The sequence below is a fragment of the Ptychodera flava genome, chromosome 17, assembly GCF_041260155.1.
Source record: "Ptychodera flava strain L36383 chromosome 17, AS_Pfla_20210202, whole genome shotgun sequence".
Classification (NCBI taxonomy): Eukaryota; Metazoa; Hemichordata; class Enteropneusta; family Ptychoderidae; genus Ptychodera; species Ptychodera flava.
In genome coordinates, this window is record NC_091944.1 from 22,625,671 (window position 1) to 22,644,426 (window position 18,756).

Sequence of the window (18,756 nt, forward strand, 5' to 3'; positions counted from 1 at the left end):
TTTCCTAGGCGTCGGAAGATCCCTTCTCCGGTTGCGACTGATTAAAATGTGTGCTGTATTATGTTACAACTATCAACAATGGTCAATGGATCACAAACGAGAATGCAAAGTTAACATCGAGGAGAACCAGATAAAGCAAATGGGGTACGTGACATAATACTGTTAAAAGTTCACAGCGATTTCTTTTCCATCTATTTGTAGAGTAAATACTGCTTTTAGCAGCCCGACAACTTCTCGTTTGTTATCAGTGACGACAAGTGTCCACTTTGGGTTGCTAAATATCGCGAGCGGTTCAATACAAATGCAGAAATCGGAGCTCCCGCTTTAGGGCTGCAGATCACGTCAGACTGTCATTTCTGACCCATGAATTCAAGGTGTGGTTGTTTTCAATAGGTTGAAACGATCATGACATTCGCAGTTTGGTGTAGCGTGACGTTAATGCCTTTGCCAATTGCGCGTATCAAGCTCACTTTTGTTACTGTTGCGGTTTGCAAGATTGCGCTTGGTTGTCATAACGACCTGCGCTTGAAAGTGTAAGTATGCGTGGCCCCTGTAAATAATTTGCTTTGGTTGGCGTGTTTGCCAATGCAATTAACAGTGTCGACAGATTAACAGCGACTTCTGTGGACCCGTGGAAAGTGACGTCATCTTATTGGGAGTGAACTGGAGGTGCCTTACAATAGCGCGCACATAAAACAAGTGCTCGCTCGACCGACAGACACAGACTGTAAGAGTGGTACGATGACATCGCCAAATTTAACGATGAAACGACAACATACGATATATGGTATGTACAAACTTATTTTTTCTCCAATTGTACATTTTCTTCAGAACAGCTAGTTAAGATACTCGTGTGTAATATACGCAGTCTAGCCGCAGATACAGCAAGCAGCTACCTTTGGCGCACATGAACTACGCAAGGGTACTTAAAGGTGTAACTTTGTGTCCTGAACTCAATATTGACGGAGTTCTCACGGTCACAACAGGGCACATATACAAAGACAATTGTGGAGGATATTTCTTCAGAAGAGGTTTATACACCTTTCCTATCGGACCCTATTTTAAACGTATGAAATCCCAGCATGTTCGGGGCATAGGAAGACTCGAAAATTGAAAATTACACACACATACAAAGAAACGTTTTTATAGTTAGGAACACACGCGATGTCCTATTTGCCTGTTCGACACGCTATTTTGACCGAGTATGATTTTAGAGACAAATGTCATTTGTGCGGTAAAAATACATGCACTACTTTTCAAGGACGCAAAACTTCAGTCGTTTGTTGTGAACAGGAACGCAATGTCGATCTATCCTTAAAGCCAATCGACCAAATCGAATTCTGCCGGATATATACTCTGTGATAACCTTTGTAACAAGCTCGATTAAAATCAATTGACCTGTCTTTTATTAGTAATGCTTTTGAGTTTTTGTAAGTACAATGTCCATCTCAAAACGCCACAGCAGGGTGAGAGTCGTAAATGGCCCTTTGTTTCCCGCAAGAAACTGCGCCACTTTGAGAATTGCCATGCTTGTGTCCAAGCAAAGCTCATTCTGCCGCGTCAAGGCCTCTGATCGCGCTGAGTGAAAAAGGTTCCGACTTTTGCCCAGAACTCAGATTGGTCGACATTAGAAAAACGCGTGTGCAATATACACAGGTGTTACACACACGGCACGTAGGGTTATCTTGCCACCAATAGTCCATTTGATAAGTTTGCAACATTGTGTCAAGCCGCTGTAAAACGCGCGCGCCATTTTCAGCACATTTACGTGAAACATAAGTGTAAGGCGTCACTGTTGGCACCATAGACTCACCGAGGACGACGTTTTTCTCGAGCTAGGGTCTATGGTTGCACAGAAGCAACAATCAATATACCGAGCTAATCACAGCAAGTAAACAAAATAATCGAATATCGAATCAAACAGGGGAGTGATATCAGTTGATACGCATAATACAATCGCGCTGTAAATAGATACAGCATGCTCAAACTCAACACAAACGGCAATTACCTATCGATCGGCCATAACTTGGTTGGAGTGAGTGATGCTTCACGGAATTCGAACAAAACAGGTTTTCGACCAAGTGATTTTTTACAAACATTCATTTCTATTGTTCTCCATATTTCTTTTCATACTGGCAGCAATTTTAAGATTTCTCATGACCGCGGTGATTTTGGCGCCTCGGCAGATAATAGGCTATTGCTATAAGTGCAATGACTCGAGGGGGAAGCAGTCAGTGTATAGTTTTTGCCCTCATGCTGCAGATAAAGACTTTGGGAGAGCCAGTTGAACAACACTGGAGACTATACACAGAAACTATAAAACTTCAATCATTCTAAACGCACCACAAACGGATTTTTACTGATATTCTCGAGTTTTCTTCGTGAAATTCGACTCACAGAATTCGTGAGCACTGGAGCGATTTCGTGGGAATTCGGTCTCCCTACACTATTATCTTGCAATGACAAGTTCACAGTCACGAAAGAGAGGCTTTGTTGACAGCCGCATAATGCATATTTGCAGAAATGCGGCATCTTGATTATTGCCAAGGAAACCATTTACCCAACACGTTGATGACAGAAAGAAAACGTGAAAAGGCCAACGTCCTAAGGCTTATTCGTATTTGTTTATTCGTATCCTTCATCGGAGTCCAGTATGCCTCTTGACAAAGAAGCGGCTGTTTTACACGGAACCGCAACTTTATTTTATGCAACTCATCGATGCATGAGAGAAATCATGATGAAACATGATCTATCACTGTTTTCGAAGCCTTTGGATGTCCTCACATGACTGTCTCCCGACAATGTGCATCGATCTGTGAAAGTCCGTGATAATACTGAATTGTTAGTCACGACCGCAATCCGTGGTGTATGGAGCGTGCGCTGTAAACCTGTACCAAGTGGAAAGGCGATATCACATTTTTCGAGTCAATTCATGATAGGTAACGTTTGTTCACATTTCGTGAAACCGAAGTCCACATCTATGCATAAACTTTGACAATCTTCCAGCATTTCCTTCTGTTTATGAAGTCAGTTTCTCGTTCATTTCCCATGACGAAATGCCTGATGTAATAATAATAATAATTAAAAAAAAAGGCATAATGCATCGTGTTGGTAAGGCTAGCTAAGATGATACAGACCCGCCAGAAAGTATTTACGCACCTCAAAAATAAACATTTGGCAAAAAATATAACTCAAAAAATCGCACCAATGTGACTTGTTTCCAAAAATAATTGATCTACAGAAGGCTTAACCCATTTTAATCAATGCAGACCTGTTGTTGGACGTTAAATACAAACGTACGGCGAGTGTTTTCAAGATAGCGAAATTTCCTATGGAAATTTCAATGGCGACGTACTCATTTGCATACATTTGCATATAATTAACTTTGGCGCCAAAGTCCATGCGGTTAAATTTCTTCCATTCATATTTATATTCTTGTGTTCCAACATGCGTGATGAAGAAGAATTAGAAAATTTATTTCTTTTATGCAGCAAGAACGACAGATAATTTTTCAAAAAATACAGCTACTGTCCCTATACGTCGATGGCATTGCAGAGACGCATGCGCAACAGCTCTAGCTTTTATGTGGATATAGCTGTAGGTCCATAGCTGTGGTGTTTTCAGACGGAATTTCTGCCTTTTTACCGGCTGATTTTGACTTTTACGACTTTTAACGCCCCCACCAAAGCTGTGGCGGAGGGGTGAAGTCGTAAAACACCACAGCTATGGACCCACAGCTATTATGTGGCTATTACCCGGAGTATATTGTAAAGGTCAGTGCTGAAATTATGAAATGAATGAAAATAATCACTCGGGGTAGAAATCAATATTTCTTCCCTCTTTTACATTCCTGCAAGTCTGAAGAACATCAAACAAACAAGAAGGAATGTGATAAACATTCTACGGACAAAACGTAAAAGCAAACACGTAAAACGGCTTTTACAGGTGGCTTACAAATCGCCCTGTGTCAAAACACTTGAGCGATTAGTGGAGGAAATATGTACCTTAGACATACCACAGACATTTTACCTATCAACAATCTGGGCAGGTACTAATTATGTTTCCAGTAATCATTCGCCATGCCATACAAACCATTAACAACATGTTGTGATGTAACGCGACTTTTAGAATATTGCAGGTAGTGAACGACCGATGTCTCTGTAGTTTTTCGCCAAAGTAAGCAGGATAGACATAAAATAATGAAAGTTGTTGGCAAGGACATTTTGTAAAAAGTTGACCAAGTATGTGTCTGTATGTGTGGAACCTATACGTGTGCTGTTCTTCACAGCAACAGCGACCAAAATAGTCTGCGCAGTACGTTGATCGCCACGACGGCGTTCGATGTGCTCCAAATACTTATTTTTGGCTTATTTGGAGGCATAACTACATTATATCTTGGTCATGTCTCTTAGGGTTTTAATATCTTGGTCATAAATTACACATAATGACTTACTCGACAACTGGATACGAGAGAGAGAGAGAGAGAGAGAGAGAGAGAGAGAGAGAGAGAGAAAATTGAAGAAAAAAATCACTAGCATTGCAGATGTTTAATTTCTGAACAGTCAACGCAAAGATGTAACAATATTAATCATATTTGTATCTCGTTGAAGTTAATGTTCTCACAGTGAATGTTGCTACATGTAAACTCGGAACACGATTGGAACTAATTTTGGGATACTTGGATTGTGAAGTAAGGTCGTTTTTAACCGCAAATGTAAGCTCATCACTTTTCTTTTAATCACACACTTCTTTTTATAATTAATTTGTAATATAGCAACATTCAGCTATATGGCACCTAACACCTTTGAGAAGTTTGAAAAACGTGAAGATCTAATTATCCTAAATTAATTCCAATCGTGTTCTCTGGAAAAATTGTGACGTCCTCATTTCGCAATTTTCATAGATGAGTAAATTGGTGTTTAATAGAACACTCTTTACTCTCTTCACAGACGATAAATACGTGGACGATCTCGACAGAAAATTTCTGCGGGAAATGGCCACCCTGCTGCGCGACAACGAGTACGCCCTAGTCGTTCAGAAACTTGGAATCGGGGAGGACGAAAGAAAACGAATAGAGACCAAGTACTTCCCGGAGCAGGAACAGAGATATCAGATGCTGTTGTTGTGGAAACGAAAGAGCAAAGAAAAGGGCACGGCAGACCGGTTGTTGAAAGCTCTGCACGCAGCGGACGTGGCGGAGGTTGATGCTAAAACTACGGAAGCGAGGCTGAAAACCCTGACGGCGCCAGAGATACATACAACAGGTAAAGGCCAAACAAGTACTACATACATAAGGGTAAATGTAGGTCTTATTCACCAAACTATTCTGAGGATATTGTACCCATGAGGCAGTGTTAAATTGTGTCTGAATTGTTCTTCGAACTTTTTATTTTTATTTTTTATTGAATGCGACCTATCAAAAATCAGCAAAATATAGCAAAATCATGCATGGTAGTTGAAAAAGCAAGAAAGTGAGGTGTCGGACAGTTTTAAATAGGGTAGGTCGCGTCAACGGAAACGTTTTTTTTTTTCATTTGGCCTATAATCCCTCCATGGACAAAATGTGATTTACAACTGTTTATCTCTTATTTCAGACGCTGAAGATCTGAGTGACGACAATTTGTTTTCAATATCAACTCTCCTCGACCCGAAATACTACTTCAGCCTGGGCGGAAAGCTAGGAATAAGCAATGCAACTCTACTGAAGCTGGAACAGAGTCCCGCAATAACCGCCAACTACAAGATGATGGCGCTGTTGCAGTGCTGGCGAGATACCTCGGACACGTACTTGAAACTGAAAACGCGGACTCTTGAGAGGGCGCTCCACGATCTGAGACTGCCAAACGTGGCCAATGAAATTGGCAAAGTTTTTAAGGCGCAATCCGGGTCACCACAGCTCTTGAAAAGAGACGCTGGATCTCCTACGGAGCAGTTGCTCTAAAAGTAAAGTTACCTATGAACGAGACAAACTGCACAATATCATTGAAAATCTAACGAAGAATATTTCATGCCCGGAGAACAATTCGATTTCAGGATTTCACATTCCAACAAATGCAAGCTTCATTTACGGCAGTTTGCCGCACTGTGCTGAAGACAGCTCAAGTTCTGATTCCATTTTCAGAATATCTGAAGCCGTGGATGATTCGACAAGCATCCAAATACAGAACTTTTTTTTGTGAATTCCTAGTCTTTTTAGCATCGCATTTACATGACAATTTTTTTTGAATAATTATATCACTTCTCAAAATTTAAGATAGCGCCTCGAGAGTGACAGCTGTAAAATCTTGTTAAAACTTTCCTCAGCGAAACTTTAAACCATTCTCTTTCTTTAATAGTCAAGAATAAAATCTAGGGTCACCGTGCAAACTTTGGGGTTACAGAAATAAATTACCTTAAATTCACAGAAACATTTTGAAATTAACAAATGACCATTATTTCCTGGAAATATTGTATTTGGAAACAAAACTTTCAATTTCATAACAACAAAAACACTGCAACTTTGCTCTACTTGTGTCAAAATGAGTTCACACAAACAGCAGATCTAAGTATTGTAAAATTTCGAGTGTCCCAAAAATGTCCCCGGGTGCATTCTACCATAGAGAGTAGGAGCCTGGGGGAGGGGGAGGGGGGACGGGGACGACTGCCCATGATTCCACCTGGTCTCGGTGACTCAGACTCTCTGCTGGGGGTGCTGTCTCTTTTCCGGGCAGAAGCGACAGCGCAACCAGCAGAGAGTCTGGGTCACCGAGACTAGATTCTACCATGAGGCTGTAAAATCTTTTGTGAAGCAGGTTTCTCGCTATCACTATAATACTTCCTATATTCAAAAATAGAAAAAAACTTAGACCAATACTGACACAATTATTAATTGCATCATGAAATAACTCAATAGACATAATCTTGGCCTTTAATTAGAAAGTTGCTTCGATGGATTTGCAGGCAAGCATATAAAACACATTGGTAAGGCTGTACGATTCATAGAAGTATCATCTTATATGGAATTCTTTTCCCAATGTTTGAATAAAAATATATTTATATTAGAATAATCAGGAACTTGTTTTTTATTTGTCCTCCTTGATTTCCTCTGTGATGTTCACTATATGCAGTGAGTGATACAGGGTATATATGCAGTGGTACAGGGTATATATGCAGTTGTACAGGGTATATATGCAGTGGTACAGGGTATATATGCAGTTGTACAGGGTATATATGCAGTGGTACAGGGTATACATGATGTGGTAAGAGTATATATGCAGTGGTACAGGGTATATATGCAGTGGTACAGGGTATATATGCAGTGGTACAGGGTATACATGATGTGGTACAGGGTATATATGCAGTGGTACAGGGTATATATGCAGTGATACAGAGTATATATGCAGTGGTACAGGGTATATATGCAGTGGTACAGGGTATACATGATGTGGTACAGGGTATATATCCAGTGGTAGAGGGTATATATGCAGTGGTACAGAGTATATATGCAGGGGTACAGGGTATATATGCAGTGGTAAAGGGTATATATGCAGTGGTACAGAGTATATATGCAGTGGTACAGGGTATATATCAGCGGTACAGGGTATATATGCAGTGGTACAGGGTATATATGCAGTGGTACAGAGTATATATGCAGTGGTACAGGGTATATATCCAGTGGTACAGAGTATATATGCAGTGGTACAGGGTATATATCCAGTGGTACAGAGTATATATGCAGTGGTACAGGGTATATATGCAGTGGTACAGGGTATATATGCAGTGGTACAGGGTATATATGCAGTGGTACAGGGTATATATGCAGTGGTACAGGGTATATATGCAGTGGTACAGGGTATATATGCAGTGGTACAGGGTATATATGCAGTGGTACAGGGTATATATGCAGTGGTACAGGGTATATATGCAGTGATACAGAGTATATATGCAGTGGTACAGGGTATATATGCAGTGGTACAGGGTATATATGCAGTTGTACAGGGTATATATGCAGTGGTACAAGGTATATATGCAGTGGTACGGAGTATACAGTGGTACAGGGTATATATGCAGAGGTACAGGGTATATATGCAGTGATACAGAGTATATATGCAGTGGTACAGGGTATATATGCAGTGGTACAGGGTATACATGATGTGGTACAGGGTATATATGCAGTGGTACAGGGTATATATGCAGTGGTACAGGGTATATATGCAGTGGTACAGGGTATATATGCAGTGGTACAGGGTATACATGATGTGGTACAGGGTATATATGCAGTGATACAGTGTATATATGCAGTGGTACGGGGTATAGCAAAGGATTCTCTTCTTATGTTGAGGTTGAATTTGTGGTTTTATTACAACAAAGGGACTTAGGACCTTCTGCTCATCATACCAAGCTGGTGTCTCACTTCACTTTCTGATTCTATGGCAAAATTGAAGAATAATGGGCCCATCCGACGCTGTAGGACGATGGAACATTATCCTAGGCGGGAATGTTTTTTATAGACAATGAAAAGCACCCTCAGACAAGCTCTGATTTCTGCGATAGCAGGATGTGACCCTGCGTTCTTCGACCTCAAGTGTGCTACTCCCAAATGTACTGGAAGTGATGTATGATTGTTGGTTACATGGAAATTTCAGCTCTGATTTCAATGCAGTTAGAATGAAGACCTTGACAGACATTGATCACCTACAAACTATGTGACTTTCAAAGGTTGGAATTCAGCAGGACTTTGATTTAGTCTCTGTCACAGCCTCTTCTTGACCCCAATCCTGTTCTGTGCCATGCAGTTTCAGGTGTGCAAAACCTACACAGCAAGCTAGGTGATTGTGCGGCCAAACCTGCTTCTAAAGTGTGCTGGAGCTTGTCTGTCTGAAGCCTAATTGTTGATATGTACAGGACAGTGGGACAGGGTCACTGTGAAGTCCATGAGCAGTTGTTAGAGAGTCTATACTCTGAAGTTCAAGGACAGCTGTACAATGCCAATACATCTCTCTGAAAGAAATACCAAGCATAGTATCTACTGATACCTTTACGAATTGCACGTGTTGGTCTGGACGGGAAAGAACTCTTTATTGTGATTTAAAATGACGAGGATAACGCTGAGGGCTGGTTCAATTTCTAGGTTACTGTGAACTGAACTTTCCCTTTATTGCAAGCGAGCCACTAAACGTGATTTTGGCAATGAACTTCATAAAACACACGTTAGACATTAACTGATGCTCTACAGGACTGTGCACTGCTCTCATTTAATATTCATAGAAAAAGTATGGCAAAATACAATTATATCCAAAAGAATTGTAATTCATATGAGCATTCATATGTAGATGATAATTCATGCAAGTAATTTGCAATTTGTTGACAATGCCAACAACAACATATATTAAGTATTAATGATCTCCGCCTCTGTATTCATGGTCCCTGGCTCTGTATCAGCCAATGACATCCACTAAAAAAGACAACAGCGATATGTGTTCATGATCTCTGCCTCTGTATTCATAGTCCCTGGTTCTGCATCAGCCAACTGCATTAGCTGAAAATGACAACAATGACATATGTTCATAATCCCTGCCTCTGTATTCATGGTCCCTGGCTCTGTGTCAGCCAATGGCAGTAGAGGGCTAACATTATCCTTGTTGACCATGGATGAGAGAAACAGGTAAACTGTTGCAATAAACATTTGCATATGCTAATAATTGCTCAGTGAACTTAGATTCATTTCCATGATTCTTTCATCTCTCTTGCTCTGGCCGAGTCGCTGTTCAAGTTCTCGCAGTCTCTCTGCGATACTTCCACCATAGACAGGTGATCTGCGTGCCTCTGCTTGTGTGTCCTGTGGTGCAATGATAACAATAAATTATTTAGTTAATCTCTGGTGAGTGACTGAGAGAGAGAGAGAGAGAGAGAGAGAGAGAGAGAGAGGGAGCGCGCTCCAATCTAGATAAGATGTGGGAGGACTGTCCGTTTTGCAGAGGGTGTCCATTTGAACACTGAGATTATCATACGATAGTTTCACTCATAGGCTTGGCGTAGGAAAATATTAAATGTCTATTTAATGCCTCCAGATTTTCAGGTAGTATGCATCTCAAAATCGAAAGACTTAAACTTTGGCTCAAACTTTCCGTAATGAAATTTTTAAACTACCCCCTTTTGAAATCAAGAATAAAATCAAGGACCATCACGCAAAGCTTGGTGTAACATCCCCGAGTCAAATTTGAAATATATTGCCCAGTGAATTATCCTTGTGCTATGTTTCTAAAGAAATTGGCCCGGGCATGTTTGAGATATGTGCATGAACAGACTCACGGATGGACACAGTCCAATCTACAAGTATCCCCCCCGGACTACATCTGTGGGAACTAACCATAAAAGGCACATGCAAAAGCCTGCTGGTCTGCCTTCACCAAGCGGCAAATTCAAATACATCACATGTCACAATGCAGGTTACACTGGTGCATGGTACATCTACTTACCTGTTGGATTTGAGCTATCGGTGTGATTGGTGTTAGTGGTTCAAACGTCTCTCCGTGTAGCCATTTTTGTAACTGCTCATTGTAACTGAAATGGTGAAAACAAGGTGTCAAACAGAGAATATTTATACCACAACATATTTTGTGAAAATGGCTGTAGACATCCTTTTGCATGAAGCTGAACTTATTCAATTTGAAGTGGTGACCATAACTGAATAACAGGCATCATTTTTGCTGTCTCAAAATTTAAACAGACAGGTAGCTGCAACTCTTCAGAAAATTTTCATCATTTTTTGTCATCATTTTTAGTTTCAGAAAATAAGTACATTCCCTTCTTCAGGTTACTTCTAAACTATGTTGAAATATAAAATATCAGCCTTTGTAAACCCCTTCACCCCCATTCTCTGTCAACATGTCCAAAGTAACCATTGATAACAATGGCTTTGGGCCAAACCATGATGGTGAAAGGGTGAAACTTTTACCTGCTCATCTGTGCCTTTTCTTCAGACATCTGCTGTTCAAGATCTTTCATTGACAGCATGGTTTCCTCAAGCTGTGGGCTTTCACTTCTACTGAGCAAGGTAGTTGTTCTCTCTGGCTTGTCTTCCGTTGTTTCATTTGCCAGTGTCCCGTTTGGCACTACCTCATCTGGTACTGGCGACATCTTATTTAGGCTGGAAGAAATATTATCACAGTCAGAACAGGTCAGTTTGGTCAAGTTGTGCTACCCTGTAAATGTTGCTTTTTCGGTTTGACCTCACTGTTTACGGTGGTTTTGTTGGGTCTCTGTACTTAACCTGTTCACCCCAATTCCCTGTAAACACGTCCACACTCACCATTAATAACAATGGCTTTGGACCAAACCATGGTGATGAAAGGGTTAAGGGGTGAAAAAGCTGGCACATCATAGTACTCCTTTGCTTGACTATCCATATTTTTCATTCCCAGTTTATAGACCCCTGAACATTTTGCCAATCACCTGGCGCTAGGATTTATCCTGTGGATATTTATCCACAGCACACTTTCCCTAACCTTCTTCCTAACCCTGGCCCCTTATGCAGTCATCTTAATTGTACAGGGTAACAGTACTGATACAAATCACCTTCTCTTATAGTGCTACATTCATTGTTCCATACACTGAACTATTATTGGACACATTGTTTTGCTCTTTGCATGATAAATTGCCTTGAAATGTGTTCACTTTGAGTGAACATTTACATCCTGTAATGCAGGTTATACAGTCACCTTAATTTTCATGCGAGATGTTCTTAAACCACTCTTTTGTTGATTCTCATTGTCATCGTAGAAAGCATGGAGACTGCTTATATTTTCAGAGAAGTTATTCTCCAACAAAACAGAGTATAAATGAGGAATTTCACCTGTTCACCCCCAATTCCTAATGAACAGGTCCACAAACACCATTTATAACCTTGGGCTTGGGCCAAACCATACTGGCAAAAGGGTTAAATGACAGGCAAGCTAGTCTACAAGATGATGGGTTTGCCAAGACTTGTAGAGAGTCTGTGTGAAGTGAAACACTTACTTTGCTAAGTCTGCTGCAGTTACCAGGGGCAACACAGGTGGGCAGAACTTCCTCAATTTTTGTTGATGGTAGTAAACCCATACAGTCTTGTTTTCCAATCTGTCATCTAGGAGTAAAATATATAATTATTTTTATCTTTCTTCAGCCAAATTTTTATAGATACCTTCACAGAATATGTGGGCAATTAAAAAGGGTGACGAGATTGATTGAAACAAACGTTTTCATAATTACATGCATATATTAAGGTAAGAAGCACCTTTGGGACAGATATCTGCATTCACAAATTTTTACAATGCTGACCTTCTACATGTGCAAACTCAGTTTGAAGCTTGGGGAGTACATATAGTCGTCACAATCTTGTGTTTGTGACATTGAAATTTTAATTTTTTCCAAAATTGTCATATTTTTATTCTTCCCGTGAGGTTGTGCATATTTAATATAAACAAATTTCATGGTATTTCAGTAAAATGCAGGAGTGAATGCCACACAATACCAATTTTTGTCGCACCAATAGTTATAATTCATAGTTTCAAATCTAAAGTCTTACTGTTTGACTGTGTTTGGTCTAAAGCAAAGTTATGGTGGACTAACCATACCTATTAAGAACAAAAATTATGTAATAGATTGAGCTGATAAAATGTTTCAATTCAATATATCTTTACCTGAGGATATTTTGGTAATACTGCTGATCACATGTCCAACACAAGCTTCTATAATCAGGTTCCAGGGCACATACTTCCACAGGGATATAGGACAGGCACCAGGCTCGGCCAGTAAATCTGAATACTCATACTCTTCCTTTGCCCTATTTAGCAACCACTTTATCCTGAAGATTATCAAAAAGGTTACAAACACAGGACAGTTTATATACAATTCTAATGTCTTCTCTGAAGAACTTGAAATTTTTCAGTAAGTTATAATTTTCTCTCAATATTCTTGTTTGAAAAATGTCCATTGAGTTCACTGGACCTAAATTGAAGTGTATGAATGGAGAAAAAACACTAAACGGCCAAGAAAAATAAAAAGTTTGTTTCTCATCCTCGCGCGCGTCAATTCAGACCCGCCACGTCAACATTTGTTTTTTCTGCTCATGAGGAAATAAAATGAAAAAACCCGCAAAAATACGCGACAATAGTGCATAACACAGTGCTGTATAAAACAGAACTGTAAACAAAATAACTGACACTAACATTCCATTCAGAACTGTACACATATATCACTGTTATATTAAGCTGTCCAAATTGTGCATTGCTGAATTAAAAGTCAAACCACAGAACTGTTGCTATGAAAAATACTAAAGCAACACTGCTGTGCATTTATCTCTGCATGCATTCCTATATTGTTTTCGTGTTTTTTGATGAGAAACAAACTTTTTATTTTTCTTGGCCTAACATGAGGATTTTACAAGATATTTTTTTCAGCCTTGATTACTGTATTTATTACCAAAATACTGGTTACTCATTTGATACTTCAAAACAGGATCATAATCCCAGGTCTGATAAATATATGTAATTCCGCTTGCTTCAGATTGCAAAATAAAATGTGACTAAAAGTTCCACACACCTTGACAACAATGCAATTTTCCCCTGGCAACCTGGCTTTGGTAACTGTTCTACATATGCAAATACATACTTCAAGACATCTGCCCAGTGACCTATTTTGAGAAATGGAAGATAGACAAGAGTGGATAAGAATTGATAGTGGTGGCAATGAGCATGAAAAAAAAGTTGTGATGTGAGTGTTAAATTTGAACTTCATCAAAAGTTTGTGCATTTTGAGAAAATATGGTGAAATTACCTAAATTTGTCAATGCAAGGTTTCTTTAATTTAAAAGTATATTCATCCAGCAAGCCATGGGATCAGAACAAAATTAGAATTAGATTTAAAGAATAAACGATTGAAGTCCGAGGGTGTCTCTCATAAACTAGATATCAACTTTATTAAACTTCAAACACTTCGCGAAACATAATTAAAATTGTTCATACTTGTCTCTGGCAGTGACGACAGACTTGGCAGAAGGCAAGACTGTAGTTGATATTTGAGTTGGTTGAGTTCTTCGATGGAGTTCCAACCAGTGCGTGGTAACTCTGTGGACAAAAGGCAAAGCAAAAGAATATGCATTCATAAAGATGTGAATATTATAATTGCACGTTGTTAGTTGCAAGGATGCTTTTTGTCAGTTGTTGGTTGTCATACAGTCACTATACTGTATGACAAACAGCCATGGCACAGATGTAAATCTGCATTGACTTCGATGAGGGTTCCAAGCTTTATCAAGGCAATATTGTTCATAACAGAAACACTGAACTAATGTGTTTCAAATTCATACACACCTTACATGTTTTTAGATAACTGTGCACTGTGTAAGTCTATTTTGCATATTGTTCTTGTAAATCTTATGGGTTGATTTGGTCTCATAAATCAATAGTTCACAGTTCACTGAATTTTATAAATCTGCAACTTGTACCCGTATAATGTTAACCCTTTGAGCGCCAAAGTAAATTTTTGTTGCCCCTATAAAATATATCTCAGTCAAATTTTGTCAGATTTTTGCCAAAATTTTGATAAAAAACTATGGCCAATGAAATATTGTGTTCATTTGGTCTAAAATTATCAGGAAAATTATAGAAATGTTCATAAAAATTGATGAAATTTTGTACTAAAATTTTGGTGGGAAAAAATACAGCACTCAAAGGGTTAATCAAATCACTTTCTCTCGCTATCTATTATACTTTGCAGGTAAATCAGTGAAAATCTCTGCACAAAGGAATGTAAAAGCACAAGGACTACATATCCCAGAAATTGGTTTTTGAACAAGGTCATACATGTACATTGAAAATAACTTAAAATTCAAGGAGTTTTTCAGCAAGTTTTCAAAGACTTCTTTTGCTGGTATCATTTTTACAATGTATCATTTTAATATATTATTTTAACAGTATCCCGACTGACCATTGATGCATCTTGCCATTTTTGAAAATTGTGGTTGGATTATCAATTTTCAAGGACTCAATTTAATTTTTCAAGATTTTTAGGAGGCTCTAAAATTCAAGAACTGTCAAAGAAATTTTCAGGAGTGTACGGAGCCTGTTTGAAACTGTTGAATAATTATCAAACATATGACATTACAGTGGTTTGCTTTGACGCACTGGCATTACGTGAAGTAGACATATTGTCTAAATTGAGGTGTTGCCAATGCTGTCAGGTGTAATTATCAGCTGAACAGTAATTCAAGTTGATCACAGTGGAATCAACTCTGCCAAAGTTGAAACACTGTCTTACAGCGGGTCAGATGTAGTCAAAACAACTACACCTGAAAGCAAGTGATATGACTTGGACAGTGCGTAGACATACGTGGTGTTGTTGTTTAGAATACGTCTCATCTCCTGCTAGACAATGTTTCAACTTTTGCAGAATTAATTCCTTTATGATCGACTCATGTTACTGCTTAGCTGTTAATTGCACCTGACAGTGTTGGCAACACCTCGATTTAGACAATATATCTAGTTCGTCTAATGCCAATGCATCAACGCAAACCACTGTATAGCACTATTACAAGCAAGACGATGTTTTATGAAAGAGCATGCTGTTCTTCTCCATCATTAAAAACATCAATAACTGCCAGTAGAGGGCGCATTTCAACTCACCTGGCTCTACATGCAATTTTGTAAATTCCGGTACAGGCCAGGACACACTCTTGAGGTCATCTGAGGTTATCACAGAGGTCAAATACTCTAAGACTTTATTGTACATTGCGATATACTTGTCAGGATCCTAAACAATGAACCACACAGGTCAAAACTTGTTAAAAAGCTCTTTACAATATTAATATATTTACTTATAACAGCAGAACTCAATGTCGCATACTTCCAGCTATATATAGTAACAAACCTACGACCGCGGAGAGCCCTACAGAAGAAAGATGATGTACACTTACTCCCTTAAGTGATTATTAGTAAATGCTGTTTATATATTGATAAGAGTGCTCACTTCTCAAACTATCCATGTAAACTAATTCTTAAAATCATATGCTAGTAGTAATTGGTATCTCTAAAGGCCTAACTCTCAATCTCTAGTTCTACCATTATCATGTGTATATGAAACATTATACTTGTTCTGATTAATAAATACCCATTGTATAATTTTAATTTCCTGCCATCATGGATTTAATGGCAACCTGCTCAAAGTTTAAAACATTATCTGAATCTGTGCTCTCGCTGTCGCTCGTAACGTTCGTAAATTACGAACAAAAATGAAAATTTACGAAAAAAAATAAATGCCCGATCGGCCATTTACGAACAATTTTGTTATTTTTGAAGCCTAATTTTCGGTCAAGATTATGAATCTGGGAAAATACTGTCATATCTCGTCGTTCAAAATATACTCTGCCCTGATCATCGGCCGTTGATCGACACATGGTGATAGCTAACTTTGGACTTTGACCTGTGATAACATGAGCGTGCGCGGAAAGGTTTAAAGATCCCCGGGTCCGTGTACTCTCGTATAGTACTGGTGTGTCATGCATTACGGTAGTTTCGAGACACCCAAACACTCACATGTTGTCAACTTTCTGAATGGACGGTTGAAGCGGATCGAGGGAAGCGGGCAGTTACAAATAGGTTTAATAGGTTTAATAGGTTTCCTTCAAAATGTTTTACAAGAAACTGTCTAAGCAAATGTTATAAATACTGATAGTTTTCTTTGATGATCCAGAGACAATGCTGTGCACAGTCCCAAGACGAAAACGTTTATCTAGACAAAAAATAAATGATGATCATCTGCAGCATTTTAAAAGTCTAACTGTCTCTAAGAAAACATTAGCAGGATCACCAGTCTCAGTTTGCGTACTTAAATTTGCAGTTATAATGAGACAAAGTTTGCGCGAAACCACAGACTGCCAAATGTTCTGATCAGTGGTTGTTTTAAAAGAATTTAAAAGATGAACATGGCATAATGACTGCAGCTATAGAGGCATCACACAGTACCTATGCAGGGTTCTCCCCAGCCCAAAACTGCGTCGCGGCCCGCGACGCTATCGTTCAAGCCCGCGACGCTTTCGATCTCACCGCGACCCTATCATTGTTACCCGCAACGCTATGAGGTTCAGCGGCAAAATGTTCACAATGGCACCTACTGGTCGACGTCCGTACGATCACACAAAAGGAAGACAGATTATTCGTAGCTTCTTGTTTTACAATGTCACTAGTTATTTACTCCTTACAATTTGTATGAATAGTGTTAACAACAGAACAAGTTCACACGTCCCTTGTGGTGGGCCCTTGACGGTACCGGCACCGACCCATCCAAAGAAATTGTAAAGCTATTAAAAGGACAGAAAAAATTGACAGCAAAAGTCAGCGACGATTTCCGCTCTTAATTGACGAAATATTTTCAAATCAAAATCAAACTGATTACACAATCCCTAGCTACATAAGTGGCGATTTGGTGAAATTTCTGTTTGTCTCACATCTTGAAATAAAAAGTAAAGTGGAACGAAGACATCATCTGATCATGTATGCTGCCGTTCAACAGCATAGCCTAGCATAGTGAACTGTCTGTCACCGCACCGGCATGGGTTGGCTACAGCAACTCAACTTTCCAAGATCAAACGGTCAGTATCTTGTGAAAACAGCAACATAGCAATGAAAATTGTTATAGTCAGTGGTAAAAACTCTTAACAGATGGAGTGTTAATTGCTTTAACCAAATGAAAATGCATATGAAGAGAATGAAAACCCACATCGCGTGCGTGAGTGAAAATACTGTAAACAATGGCGGATGTGACATCAGAGTGGGACTCTTCTATTTTGGTACCGGGGGTGCGCCGGATCAGAGAACCCTGATAAACGTACTGAAAAAACGTAGTATTTTCCTGGCGATGCTGTCACGGGAACTTCTATGCCTCATTGTTTTACATCTTTTAATAGTTCTTTGATCTGAGCAGTTTTACCATCTGTTACGATATATTTTACTCTGCTACCCTTTCTTTAATGGAGCATGGAGGTAGCAGATGGGATTTAAACAAGGGTAGGAGCTTAGGCAACTTAGTAAGGATGTACTAAATTTGAAAAAAAGTCAGTCGAGGGGCTCCACTCCATAGGTACCCTGTTTTGTCAATTTTTGGTGAACACAAACTATATGCAAATTTTATGCAAATATTTGAAAAACTAATTATGCAAATATTATGCAATTAGCCGCTACTCTATAAAAAAATCCTAAGGAGAACCCTGCTATGGATGACATGCATACTTTCAAAGTAACAGAGCTTTCCAAATATGAAAAACAGGGGACAGATTTTCTAGCATCTAAAACTTGTGCAAACACTGATAATATTAATGACCACTTCATATATTAATATATATAATCATCAACCACTGACTACACACACAAAGGGAGTTATGATTTTTGTCACAATATACTTGATAATGTTATGTTGTGTAATAAAGATCGATTAATTGAATAACATTCATGGGCCGGTTGACCAAAATGACACACTTTATTGAGACAAGGAAGAAATTTCAATGTTACAAGCATTCATGACCCATGATGTTCTGTTTTATTCAATGGATCTTTTGAAAATGCGTATCAAAATATGAGTGTTCATTGTCAAAAACTAAAAAGGAATTTTTCGTTTTCCTTTGTCGATAATGAAATCATTCATCATTTCTATCCCCTTAAAATCATTTATTGAGTACCAGAAGTGCTTGTTGAAAATGGGCGGGCTCAGCATTACATAATTTGTGCTTACTAATATTTTTTGAAC

General features: G+C 38.9%; 2 protein-coding genes across 3 annotated transcripts in view; one reads left to right on the forward strand and one right to left on the reverse strand.

Moving 5' to 3' along the window:
• The first annotated feature begins 222 nt into the window (after window positions 1–222).
• Window positions 223–6,366, forward strand: LOC139115808 (uncharacterized). Of its 2 annotated transcripts, none has more exons than XM_070678178.1 (3): window positions 223–787; window positions 4,950–5,264; window positions 5,595–6,366. In XM_070678178.1, exons 1-3 carry the CDS (start codon window positions 742–744, stop codon window positions 5,939–5,941), a joined length of 708 nt encoding a protein of 235 aa, XP_070534279.1. In that variant the 5' UTR covers window positions 223–741; the 3' UTR covers window positions 5,942–6,366. The 2 variants fall into 2 exon arrangements, with proteins under 2 accessions (XP_070534279.1, XP_070534278.1); XM_070678177.1 differs by lacking the exon at window positions 223–787 and adding an exon at window positions 3,602–3,773.
• A 2,835-nt stretch (window positions 6,367–9,201) lies between these two features.
• Window positions 9,202–18,756, reverse strand: part of LOC139115809 (germinal-center associated nuclear protein-like) — a 43,502-nt gene continuing 33,947 nt past the window's right edge. The window contains exons 26-33 of the mRNA XM_070678179.1: window positions 15,642–15,768; window positions 13,983–14,084; window positions 13,561–13,651; window positions 12,660–12,823; window positions 11,998–12,103; window positions 10,937–11,128; window positions 10,458–10,542; window positions 9,202–9,817 (exon numbers count right to left, since the gene is read on the reverse strand). Of these exons, the coding sequence (XP_070534280.1) occupies window positions 9,674–9,817; window positions 10,458–10,542; window positions 10,937–11,128; window positions 11,998–12,103; window positions 12,660–12,823; window positions 13,561–13,651; window positions 13,983–14,084; window positions 15,642–15,768 (1,011 nt within the window). The 3' untranslated portion in view covers window positions 9,202–9,673. The remainder of the gene's footprint in view (window positions 9,818–10,457; window positions 10,543–10,936; window positions 11,129–11,997; window positions 12,104–12,659; window positions 12,824–13,560; window positions 13,652–13,982; window positions 14,085–15,641; window positions 15,769–18,756) is intronic.